Consider the following 13,482-nt stretch of genomic DNA (forward strand, 5'->3'; position numbering starts at 1 on the left):
GACTCTCCTGGAACATAATTTGTCTTACAACACTTTTGGAAATCCCTTGGCCATACTAGGGGGAGGGGTAGAGGGGAAGTAGAAAGCTGGGGTCTAGGGGTAACAGGATAAGGAGATTAGGCAATTCAGCCTCACTTCCTTCTTGCCACTTGAAGGAGCCTCTGCAAAAGCTGAGGGTGCACCCACATCCTGGGAAAGGTGCAACCGGTCACACACCCGGTGACAGGAGTGTCAGCAAACCACAGAGCGTGGCGGAGGGGGAGGGCAGCCAGGCTAAGTGTCCAGTGTTTGTAAAGTCTACACGTGTGCACAGTAACATCCTAGGCCTTCACATTCACTCACCAATCACTCGCCGACTCACCCCGAGCAACTTCCAGTCTTGCAAGCTCCATCCATGGTGATGGATGGTGATGGGCTATTTCCCCAACGCAGAAAGCAGATTCAAAAACAGATTCAACAAAACATAGCAAGGCACCTACCCTCTGCAGGTGGACCGTTTTTAATCTTTTATATCATATTTTTACTGCACCTTTTCTGTGTTTAGATACACACATACTTACCATTGTGTTACAACTGCCTACAGCATTAAGTACAGGCCCATGTTGTACAGGTTTATGGCCTGGGAGCAATGGGTTATACCATATAGCCTAGGTGTGTGGTAGGCTACACCCTCCAGGTTTGTGTAAGTACACTCTGATGTTTACATGCTAACAAAAATGTCTTGCCTGGGACTAGAGGTAGGAGAATAGGGAGATTACGAAATTCAGCCTTACTGCCTTCTTTTCACTTGTAGGAAATGCTACTGGTGTCCCAACTGCATTCTCTTTGCCCACCCTGGAAGTACCTAGTGCTTCAGTGGCAATTCTCATATAAGCACCCATGTCTCTCTGCCTGAGGGCTTTCTCTGGATACAGGGGTGTGCTTGGCCCATGCATAGAGCAGGCTGAAAGTGCCCTGGGGCTTACAACCCCCAGGAGAATCTCCTACTTGTATCTGAAACTTTTGTCTCAGAGTCTGCTTTTGGAGAGACCCAAATTGAAACAGACGGCAATAATATGAAATAGTTTTAAGAATCTGAGTGATGAAGTTTAATGAAGTTCTAATTCTTTTAAAAAGTATCTCAAATGTTCTGTTACATTTTGTTACTTTGCAGTAATTGTTCCACTGCACTGAAATCCTTTTCACCCAAATATGCAGCTGGAAATACTATAATAAATAACACAGCTCCCATTTTAAAGGAGGGCAAAGCTGGGCACGGTGGCTCACGCTTGTAGTCCCAGCCTTTAATCCCAGCACTCTGGGGGCCTCAGCAGGAGGATCACTAAGCTCAGGAGTTTGAGACCAGCGTGGGCAACATAGTGAGACCCTGTCTCTACAACAAATAAGATAATTAGCTAGGCCAGGCGCGGTGGCTCACACCTGTAATCCCAGCACTTTGGGAGGCCGAGGCGGGTGGATCACGAGGTCAGGAGATCGAGACCATCCTGGCTAACACGGTGAAACCCCATCTCTACTAAAAATACAAAAAATTAGCCGGGCGTGGTAGCGGGCGCCTGTAGTCCCAGCTACTTCGGAGGCTGAGGCAGGAGAATGGCGTGAACCCGGGAGGCAGAGCTTGCAGTGAGCCGAGATTGTGCCACTGCACTCCAGCCTGGGCGACAGGGTTACATTTCAACATATGCATTCTGAGGGACACAAGCATTCAGACCAGAGCAACATGTAAAATGGAATAGGCTCCAGACCTGAAAGTATACCAACAGGCTTTTCACCCACATAATAAGCATGTGGCAAGATAGTCAAAAGGTGGTTAGAATGGAGAACAATCTGGTTTTTGTGCAGCATTGTGTCTGCCACTATTGGACCTCATGTGATATCTCCCAATTCACTGTCGACAACCAAAAATACCCTATGAATTTCCAAACTGCTCCCTGCTGAGTAAACATCCAATGTGAATACTACTGGATCATTGAAAAGATTTAACTACTCTTTTCAAAGATTCCAGACCCACTTTCTTTCTTTTTTATCTTTTTCTTAGAGAAGGGGGTCTCACTCTATGCCCAGGTTGGAGTGCAGTGGTGTGATTATGGCTCACTGCAGCTTTGAATTCCTGGGCTCAAGCAATCCTCCTGCCTCATCCACCCAAGTAGCTGAGACTACACGTGCACACAACCACACCTGGCCAGTTTTAAAAATTTTGTATTTGTAGAGGTGAGGCCTTCCTATGTTTCCCAGGCTGGTCTCAAACTCTTGGCCTCAAGGGATCCTCCTACCTCAGCCTCCAAAATTCTGGGATTACAGGTGTGAGCCACTGTGCCCAGCCTGTTTTCTAGTAAGTATTAGTTTATATGTATTATATGTTGAAAGTGGATTTGAAGCAGTGCAAAGTGCATCTGAAGCCTATTTTATCCAAGGATTGACCACCAACCCTAGTGATTATCTACTGATTTCCCCAGAAGGCTGCAGCAGAGAATCTCTGGAGGTTCAGAGAGGGACTTCTCAGCCACAAAGTGGAACAGGATATCACCTCTATGCTGGGGTGACAGGAGATACCATTTGTACACAGCTCGATACTTTGGAAGTTTGTGATTCTTGTTTGTTGTTTTTGGCCTTCTCCACTACTTAATAATTTTTAGGAAGAATTTCAGTCTATCTCAGCTATTCAGAAAGAGCACTGTACTAAACGCAGGTGAAAGTCACTCTGCTTGACTAGGCCCAATCTTAGGCTTTTCTCTCTGTCCTTGCAGAGCCCAGTGTGAGCAAGAATCCTGCTAAGTGGGCCTAGTGAAAAGCCTCTACTCTTGGTTGACCACCCTTGTTATCTGATCACCCTGGCCTGCCTTCAGCAGGAATCCTATCAGGTCTGTTTAGACAGAAACCCCCTTATCCTTGGGGCTCCCTCTTAGTAATTTTCCATGTGCTGCTTTCCACCCTGCTCCTTGATTATAAATCCCCACGTCCTTGGTAGAGTTGGTGTTGAGTTCAATTTCTCCCCACTGCAAGGCCCTGCAGTGCCCCCTACCTGTCACCATGGCCCTCTGGAATAAAGTCTGCTTTACCATCTGAAATGGTTTGGCTGTGTCCTCACCCAAATCTCATCTTGAAGTGTAATCCCCAGGTGTCTAGGGAGAGACCTGGTGGGAGGTGACTGGAGCATGGGAGCAACCATGTTGTTCCCGTGATAGTGAGTTCTCATGAGATCTGATAGTTTTACAAGGGGCTCTGCCCCCTTCACTCGGCACCTCTCTCTCCTGCCACCTTGTGAAGGACGTGTTTGCTTTCCCTTCTGCCATGGTTGTAAGTTTCCTCAGGCCTCCCCAGGCATGTGGAACTGTGAGTCAATTAAAACTCTTTCCTTTATAAACTACCCAGTCTTGGCCGGGTGTGGTGGCTCACATCTGTAATCCCAGCACTTTGGGGGGCTGAGGCGGGTGGATCACCTGAGGTCAGGAGTTCGAGACCAGCCTGGTCAACACAGTGCAACCCTGTCTCTACTAAAAATACAAAATTAGCCGGATGTGGTGACAGATGCCTGTAATCCCAGTTACCAGGGAGGCTGAGGCAGGAGAATCACCTGAACCTGGAAGGCGGAGGTTGCAGTGAGCCGAGATCGTGCCAGTGCACTCCAGCCTGGGCAACAAGAGTGAGACTCCATCTCAAAAAAATAAAAAGTAGGCTGGGTGCGGTGGCTCACACCTGTGATCCCAGCACTTTGGGAGGCCGAGGCGGATGGATCGTGAGGTCAGGAGATCGAGACCATCCTGGCTAACATGGTGAAACCCCGTCTCTACTAAAAATAGAAAAAATTAGCCGGGTGTGGTGGCACGTGCCTGTAGTCCCAGCTACTCGGGAGGCTGAGGCAGGAGAATGGCGTGAACCCGGGAGGCGGAGCTTGCAGTGAGCCGAGTTTGCACCACTGCACTCCAGCCTGGGCGACAGAGCGAGACTCCGTCTCAAAAATAAAAAAATAAATTAAATAAATCTGGCTGGGCGCAGTGGCTCACGCCTGTAATCCCAGCGCTTTGTGAGGCCGAGGCGGGCGGATCACGAGGTCAGGAGATCGAGACCATCCTGGAGAACACGGTGAAACCCCGTCTCTACTAAAAATACAAAAAAAAATTAGCCGGGCGGGGTGGTGGGCGCCTGTAGTCCCAGCTACTGGGGAGGCTGAGGCAGGATAATGGCATGAACCAGGGGGTCGGAGCTTGCAGTGAGCCGAGATCACGCCACTGCACTCCAGCCTGGGAGACAGTGAGACTCCGTCTCAAAAAAAAAAAAAAATAATAATAATAATAATAAAATTACCCAGTTTGGGGTATTTATAGAGTGTGAGAACAGACTATTGCACCACACTGAACAAGTGTCATGAATGATTTTTTCTTTAACCTTACCCACCTGGAGATTTTCCTGATGCTAAGACCTCAGAAATGCTGTTTTATTTTATTGAAGGAGGACAACGGCTTCACATCAGAATCAGCAGGATACAACATTTTGAAAGACACATTCCCTGTTTTTTATGGGCTCACCCTTTCACAGTAGAAGACAGAAACCCAATAACAGAGACAATGGCATAAGTATTATAAAGTAGGCATGCATCAAGTGTGATGATGGCACAAAAGAGGGGATAACTACTTCTGCCATTACAGTCTGGAAGAGGTATCATTTCAGCTGACATTGTGGCAAAGTGTTTTACCTGGCAGAGGGAGTATCCACTCAATGATGTTCTTAAAGTACCTAGGTAGGAGTGCTAGGCAGCAAATGATTCTCTTAATGTGTATGTCCACACATTGTTACGTGTAAGTAGCCTTATTAATTTGGTTGTAAATAAAAGGTTGAGTAATAATAAAAATGAAATCACCAAATTCTACAAATTTGACCTCAAAATATGCTGTAAGTTCTGATATTATTCCTACTTTACCTGGGAAGGCAGAGCGGTTACCTAGGAAGGTGAACTGTGGAAGTCCGCTGTGGATTGGGGATACCTGATCTCATGATGAGTCAGGCTTACCCTGACTCCTTCTGGGTCTCTCTGGTGGAGACAGCCCTTCACCTCTACAAAGCTTATCCACGCGTCTGGTGATTTCTTTATAGCGTACATAGCTTCTAAGGTTTACAAACGTATACCTATTTCCCCAATGTAGAAAGCAGATTCAAAAACAGGTTCAACAAAACATAGTAAGGCAACAGGTGATTCCTAGAGACCAACAGATTGAGTTCTTGTAATAAAATCTAGAAAAGAGAAAAGGTGGAAATGTCAGCCAGGGCAACAGAAATGATATGCACCAGGAGTTCCAGGAATTCATAGTAAAGGTCGGATGAGTTACAAGGGTGTATGGTTTCCTCCACCTCTGCACTTCTGACAATCCGGGTGGGGTAATTCTTTACTGTGGGCAGGAGGGGGGAGGTTGGCCCGGTATTGCTGGATGTTTAGCAGCACCCTTGGCCTCAGCCCATTAGATGCCAGTAGCACCCTCTCCCACCACGTTGTGACACCCAAAAATGTCTCCAGATATTGTCCCTTGGAGGTCAAAATTGTCCCCCTGCGAATCACTACACTAGTGCATCTCAGACTTTAAGGTGCACACAAATTACCTGGGGTGTCTTGTTAAACGCCAGTTCTGCTTTAATAGGTCTAGGGTAGGGCTTGGCACTTTCTAGTGCAAACGAAATCCCAGGTGAGGCTGAAGCTGCCTGTCCACAGACCACTCTTGCTCCTTAGAAGACAAATCTGCAGCCACTAGTTAGCATGTTCAGGTCCTCAGGATGCAGAGTAGATGTACAATCAAGGTATGGATCACTACAGATACTTATGAGCAGAGTCTGGATGCCATACCATCTTGCATTTAGTTGCAAAGAATGTTTATAGAATTGAACGTAAGTGAAGGGTTTATGTTTTTTAAGCTTTAAAGCACTTTTTAATTTCAGTTCTCAAACTTTTTGGAATCCCTTTATTCTTAGAAATTATTAAGAACTACAGATCTTTAGTTTATGTGGGTTTATACCTATGAGTATTTACCACAGTAGGAATTGAAACTGAGAAATGTAAAAGATATATATGAAGTTCATTTAAAAAAATACCCATTACATATTAACATATCTAACACTTTTTAATGCAAAATTACTATACTGTCCCAAGCAAAAAAATATTGGAAGAATAGCATGGTTTAACATTTTGGCAAATGTATGCACGTATGTATGTATGTATGTATTAATTTATTTTGAGATGCGGTCTCTCTCTGTCCCCCAGGTTGGAGTGCAGTGGCACAACCTTGGCTCACTGCAACCTCCACCTTTGGGTTCAAGAGATTCTTGTACTTCAGCTTCCTGAGAAGCTGGAACTTCAGGTGTGCACCACCACACCCAGCTATTTTTTGTACTTTTTGTAGAGACAGGGTTTCGCCATGTTGGCCAGGCTGGTCTCAAACTCTTGACCTCAAGTGAACCGTCCGCCTCAGCCTCCCAAAGTGCTGGAATTACAGGCCTAAGCCACTGTGTCTGGTGGGCAAATGTCTTTAATGTCTGGTTCAATAGAAAACAGCTGGGTCCTCATAGCTGCTTCTGCTTTCAGTTTGTCGGGATACACTGCTTTGGTTGAAGCATATGAGGAAAACCTGGCCTCACCTAGATACATCCCACGGTTGGAAAAGGAAGTATTTTAATAGCCTTTCAGATGATACATTATTTTTTGATACTACACCATAACTTAGCAAGTGGTAGTTTCTTAAAGGTTAATTGCAGTGAGGAATCTGAAACCATATGAATGAACATTTTGGACTGTTACACTAAAGTTTATTGGTGTATTTTATGGTTCAAATTCATCTTTTATCCACGTAAGATTTCATAACATTATGCATCAGTCAACTGGAAAATCCAGTTATGTAGCTCTGTAGAGTGGAAAATCCAGTTATGTAGCTCTGTAGAGTGGAAAATCCAGTTATGTAGCTCTGTAGAGTGGAAAATCCAGTTATGTAGCTCTGTACAGTGGTCCAACTGTACAGTGGAAAACTCCACTATATACTTGAGAGAGTAGAAAATAAAACTAATGCTTAGCATTACTATGAAAATAGTTTTGGACTTTGCATCCCCTTAATGGGTCAGGGTGTAGCCCATCAACAGCTTCTGCAAACATAAAGGACCTTTTGACTGTCGTTTTCCTGAAAAATAACTCGAACGAACCTAAAGGTAAATGTAAAATGTACTTCAAGACTGTGAAAATGGGCTGGGCCCGGAGGCTCACGCCTGTAATCCCAACACTTTGGGAGGCCGAGGTGGGCGGATCACGAGGTCAGGAGTTCGAGACCAGCCTGACCAACATGGCGAAACCTCATCTCTACTAAAAATACAAAAAATAGCCAGGGTGGTGTCAGGCGCCTGTAGTCCCAGCTACTTGGGAGGCTGAGGTAGGAGAATCGCTTGAACCGGGGAGGCAGAGGTATCAGTGAGCCGAGATTGCACCACTGCACTCCAGCTGGGGAGAGTGACACTCCGTCTCAAAACAAATGAACAAAAAAAGACTGTGAAAATGAACTTTACGAATAAAGCCTAAAGAAGCTAATAAAAGTCATACTTGTGCCTTCTAAAAATAATCAATGTTAACATTTTGGCCCACTGGAACCTCTCTTTGAGGGTAGGGACTGTGTTGATCTACGAATCACAGATTTAGCACACTGGCTGGCACTTATAAGCACTGAAAATCCTTTTTTTTTTTTTTAGTACTCCATAGCCTATCCCTTTCATTTAGCTGGGTGGTGTGATCAATTTCCCCATAATATGCATTCTCACATAATTGTATGTATTTCTGGGGTACAGTATGATGTTTCCATACATATACACATTGTGCAACCATCTAATCAGGGTAATTAACACATCCATCACCAAAACACTTGTCATTTCTTTGCGGTGAGAACATTCAAAATCCTCTCTTCTAGCTATTTTGAAGTTAACATTATTGTTGAGAATAGTTATCCAAATGTGCAAGAGAATACCAAAACGTATTCTTCCTAACTGTAACTTTGTGCCTGTTGACCAACCTCTCCCCATCTTCCTCCCCACTAACTCTCTGCTGTACAAGAATAACCACTGTTTTACTCTCCACTTTTACGAGATCAACTTAAAAAAAAAAACTTTTTAAAACGACTGCATATGTTTTCAGGCTCACACTCATTTAAAAACCGTGACTTTGGCAAAGAGTAACTTCATCCTGCTGGGGGAAAAAATTTAAACGGCGTGAGTCCGGAAGCTCGTCAGGGCAGAAGCGCAGGGTCGCTCCGCCGGGGACCCCCAGCCACCCGCCACCACGGCGGGGAGGGCAGGGTGCTGACTCCCGGGACCACGACACTCGGCGCCGGTGGTGGGGACTCCGCGCGGGACCCACGCGGGAACAAAGAGACGGCTGGATGGCCCAGCTCTCCGCACCCGGAAGGACCTGTTCCACCTCTCCGGCTCCCGTACCCCTCTATCCGCATCTGAGTGACCAGATCCCACTGCAGTCAACAGCCCGCGGGGTAGCCAGCTTCGAGGGACCGCCCGGAAAGACACAACGCGCGTGGAAGGCGCCGGGCGTCCAGTCTCGGGAGAGATTAGAGGTGGCGCTCCTGCCCAGCGCCGGCAATCCAGGGGAATCCGCGGCCATCGCGGATTCACCAGGGGTGAGGCGGCCCTGAGCACAAGTGTGAGGCTCTCGCGAGCTACGCCTCCGCTGCCCCAGTGCCACCCGCTTTTACCTCAGGCGGTTCTGACCGCCGTCTTTTCAACCTGGAGAGGTGGGCCCTCCCCTACAGACGCACTTCCCTTCCCCGGCAGGAAGGAGGGCGCTGTCCCAGGGGGTGCACGCCCCTGGCTGCGCATGCGCCGTTCGTCAGCAGCGAGTGGCCTCACGGCGCCGGATTCGTCGCTCTGCCAGTAGTGCGCGTGCGCGGTCGCTGGGGCTCGTACCTCAGCTTCCCCCCCCCCTGACCCCCTCGGGGGCTCCGAGCCCGGCGGGAACATGTTCACCACCACCGGCTCCAGTGGGCTCTGTGAGTACCGGCCTCCGCCATCCTGGCTGCCCCCTACACGCCATCCTAGGCACCTCTTTGAGGAGGCTGGGGCAGCGGGGACCCTCGGGTTTGCCGGAGGTTTTACCTTCGGGTTTGCCAGATCCGCGTCCGAACCCTGCTAGTTCCTGGTCTTGGGGGTCAGCAGAAACCGCCCCCATTTCGGCCTGGAGGGGCGAATGGGGACAAAGCCACGCCGCCCGCCCCGACCCCACCTGGTATCCCCAGGTGCGATGCCCAGGAGTCTCTTGGGGCCGCCGCAAGTGGGCAGGTGCCCTGGTGTTCTCGTGGGCCGGCCCCGGGCCCTTTGCGGAGCGTGTGTCGCGCTGAAGGAAGGGGCCGTCTCCCTCACCTTGCCCCATCTCTTTTAGGCTCCCGGGGACCGAACTGACTCCCCTCGCCCCCACTTGCAAAGTTCAGCCTCCGCTTTAGACGCTGACCTCTCAGTTTCACTTGGATGTGTTTCTTCTTCAGTCTCCAAGAAGGGTTTTTAGACAAACAAACAGTGATGAGAGTGCTTTCAAGTGGAGGGAAGTTAGGAAGTCGTGGCGAGGGAGCGCAGCTGTGCTGCTGGATGTTGCTGTTCTCCTGGCATGTTAGCGGTGGTCAGCAGGTAGGGGGCGGAGAAGTATTTTTACAGCCAGTTAAACGGCTTTTCTCACTGACACTGAGTGTGGAATTGACTTTCGGTAAGGTAGACTGCATGTTAACAGTTAGGCACGGGTACAGCAACGGAGAACAGCTCTAATTTTGCAATTGCTTGTCACTGTTCATACTCCATGTGAAGTTAATGCTGCTGGAGGACAGAAACATCTGACATTTCCAAATATTAAAGATCTGTTGGGAATGTCATGAATCTTCTGCGAATATGTGTCTTGTCTTATAGTCTGACAGTGAGTATCAGCGCACAGGCATAATTTTAAATCTTCCTCACTTCTCAACTTCTGAGGTTTTGAAGTGGTTTCAATATTTATGATTTCCTTTGTTTCATAATTAATTTGATTTATGGCATCTTTCATGCATTGGTCCCAGAGTATGCTACAACTACTAACTAATCTTCCCCAAACTACCCTTTAGATAAAGAGCGTTATGACTGTAGCTGAAGCTCACAGTTCAAGAAGGCAGTGTGGTTTTCCTGGGATCACACAGTGAGCCAGGAACTAGTGGTTATGAAATTAATGGTAGAATTCTTCAATTTCAGTTGTTTTTTAGCATTTTGATCTATCCTTGCTGGCCAGAGTACATATAAAAAACTTAAAGGGTAAGAGAAATCTTATTGGTTGCTGTACTGTATTAGCCATGAGATTATATTGGCCAAGTGTATTCAAATTTGATACAGGGCAACTGTGGGGAAGATAATATTTTATTATCTATGGCACATGGTGGTGAGTGTTGAATTCTGGGAACCAAACTGTTGCCCAGGGAGAGGCGTAGGCCCGGAGCCCCTCTGCAGCTGTCTTGGCCTGTTTCTAAAATTAAGTGCTTCTGCAGTGTAAGAGTTGTTGGGATGGCCGTTCCTCAGAAGGCTGTGTCTTACATGCTCATTTTACAAACATTTTGGGCATCTCCTCTGGGCGATGAACTGGGCTAGGTGCTGGGAATGCAGCAATGAACAGGTCCTGGTCTCAGTGCTTACGGTGCTGACAGAGCTTAGGCACAGTTTTCCAGGACTGGTCATTAGAACAAGCTGTGTGTCAGCTTTAACATTTTTCTCTGGAGAAGCTATCCACTGAGGTGGAAGTGATTTCCTTTGTTTTATTTTATTTATTTATTTATTGAGATCGAGTCTCACTCTGTCACCCAGGCTGGAGTGGCACAATCTCGGCCCACTGCAACCTCCGCCTCCCGAGTTCAAGCGATTCTCCCGCCTCAGCCTCCCAAGTAGCTGGGATTGCAGGCACCCACCATCACACCTGGCTGTTTTTGTATTTTTAGTAGAGACGGGGTTTCGCCATGTTGACCAGGCTGGTCTTGAACTCCTGACCTCAAGTGATCCTCCCACCTCGGCTTCCCAAAGTGCTGGGATTACAGGTGTGAGCCACTGCCCATGATTTCCTTTAGATAAGTTGAGGGACCCTTTAGCAAATCAAAATTCTGATCCTGAGTAAGAATCTAAAAGAAGGATGATACGTGCACCTACCCCTATCCCCATGGGTGGTGAATAACAGTCCGTTTCCAGGGAGAAATCCTTGCCATTTCCTACCACCTGCATGTTTCCCACATTTTGTGGTTAGCAGATAATAGTATTTTAGTGTTAAACTTGCCTTTCTCTGTCATCCATTCAACAAGTGTCTGTTGAGTACCCATATCAGCCACACACTGTTGATATACAGAGGATAAAGTAATAAGCAGGATAAAGGAGACCAGCATCAAACAGGCTAACAAGTCAGTAAGATTCACATAGTGATAAGTGACATGAAGACAATGAGAGGGTAACTGCAAAGACCGAAGTTATGGTGGAGGACCACTTTAGCACGCATGGTCACAAAGGGTAGCCGGGAAGGTGACACTGAGCTGAGGCCCAGATGGTGTGAAGGAGCCAGCCATATCAGAGTTTGTTGAAAACTCTTCATTTTGAAGAAGCAATATAGTTTCAGACACAATACAGTTGAAAACACCCCGCCGTGCCTGTTTCAAGTGTTTGAAACAATATTGCTGTCTGCCCAGTCATACAATTATGACCGGGTAAAAGTGCATAGGATTAGTGATCATGACTTATTTTAGGTTCCTTACTTATTGACCTGGGGAGATTCATCCTTATTTGGTGAGAGGGCAGAGTATAGAGGTATAGCACATAGGCCTGGAAGTGAGACTGCCTGTACTTCAGATGCTTTCTTGATAGGAAGGAGGATGAGAAAAGTTAGTATGTGTGGAGGTCCTAGAATTTTGCCATAGTAACTACTCAGATTTAAGTAGTATTAACTGGATCCTTCTTCTGAGCCTATTCTTAAAAATACAAAAGTATAACCCATCCAACAACTCTATCACGTGCCTTCCCAACTGCTGACCACCTTCTTTCCAGCTCTTAAAAGGTGATCTTTCCTTATTTTTTCCCCCGTTCTCACCTCCCTTCACTTTTTAGCCTTGTGCAATTAGTCTGCTACTCTTCCATGCTGGGGCCCTGTTCTGGGCTCATTGTGGTCTGCTTTCGCCCTGCTGTACCACTGAGCTACTCTGAGTGAAACTCTTGTTTGATCCAAAACATTTGGTAGGGAGCCTTGGGCCAGATGCAGTTAGAGAAGTTTGATGAGCCTAAGGTCCACTGGTGTCAGCCTGTGGTGTGGACATTTGTCTCACTGTAGAGCTGGGTGAGCCCTCAGGACTGGTGGGGTCATTTGAGGCCTGCACTCTCCCCTTTCGTTCCAGCTTAGGATCCTGCCTTTGGAACCTGAATACCTCGTACCCTGCATACTGCTAAAATGGACACCAACGTTGACTCCTGAGGCTCTTTTTTTTGTGTTCTCATGAAGGAGCAAACTGTGTTCCTACTGACATTCTTTCTTAAGTATGCATTCAGTGTGTGGGAGATTATGCAAATAAATCTTTATTTTTGCCTCTCACTGTCTCTTTTTTTTTTTTTTTTGAGATGGAGTTTCGCTCTTGTTGCCCAGGCTGGAGTGCAATGGCGTGATCTTGGCTCACTGCAGCCTCCGCCTCCCAGGTTTGAGCGATTCCCCTGCCTCAGCCTTCCAAGTAGCTGGGATTATAGGCATGTACCACCACGCCTGGCTAATTTTGTATTTTTAGTAGAGACAGGGTTTCTCCATGTTGGTCAGGCTGGTCTTGAACTCCTGACCTCAGGTGATCCGCCTTCCTCTGCCTCCCAAAGTCTTGGGATTACAGGCATGAGCCACCACGCCCAACCTTCACTGTCTCTTTCAAATACACTCGGTTGGGGAGCTGTTTGCTTTTATGAAAAGCTATCAGGCCTTGTGACTTAGCCTTTATGCTTTAATTAACTGATTCAGCAGATACTTACTGAGCACTCCTGTGGGCCAGCCGGTCTTCTAGGTTCTCAGGATTTAATAGGAAGTAAAAGCCACGTGTGTGTTTAAGTGGTGATGATCTTAGGTGATAGAAGTCTTGAAATGTAGGCTCCATTTAAAAATTAAGTGTCCAATTCAATATATTAATCAACACTTCAGTCTTCATTCAAAGATAAGACCTTCCCCCCTTTTTTTCCCAGTTAAGACTTGTAGTTGGCAACCATCTGTGTCAGAAAAAGCGGTGTGACAGGCTTCTGGTGCGTTCGGCTCCTCTCTGTCCCTCAGATTTCTTGTGTCTGACTTCACTAGGCTCTGGATTGAGTGGAATAAGAGGAGGAAGGAGAGGTGAGGCACTCAGATTGTTCTTCTGTGGCTCCCTGAGCCTCGCACATGGTTAAAGCCGACCCTGTGTCCTGCAGGTGCTTCAGTGGGCTCTTCAGAGACTCCCGACTTCTATCCCTGCT

General features: G+C 47.1%; 1 protein-coding gene across 2 annotated transcripts in view; it reads left to right on the plus strand.

Annotated features, from left to right (window-relative positions):
- Nucleotides 1-8,868: 8,868 nt before the first annotated feature.
- The window catches only part of UBAC2 (UBA domain containing 2), a 190,170-nt gene continuing 185,556 nt past the window's right edge, over nt 8,869-13,482 (plus strand). For both annotated transcript variants that reach the window (XR_009213314.1, XM_032151181.3), the window contains exon 1: nt 8,869-9,014. Coding sequence is in view for 1 of the 2 variants with exons in the window: in XM_032151181.3 (XP_032007072.1) it covers nt 8,984-9,014 (31 nt within the window). In the remaining variant the exon portion in view is untranslated. The remainder of the gene's footprint in view (nt 9,015-13,482) is intronic.

This window comes from Hylobates moloch, unplaced genomic scaffold (assembly GCF_009828535.3).
Source record: "Hylobates moloch isolate HMO894 unplaced genomic scaffold, HMol_V3 SCAFFOLD_4, whole genome shotgun sequence".
NCBI lineage: Eukaryota > Metazoa > Chordata > Mammalia > Primates > Hylobatidae > Hylobates > Hylobates moloch.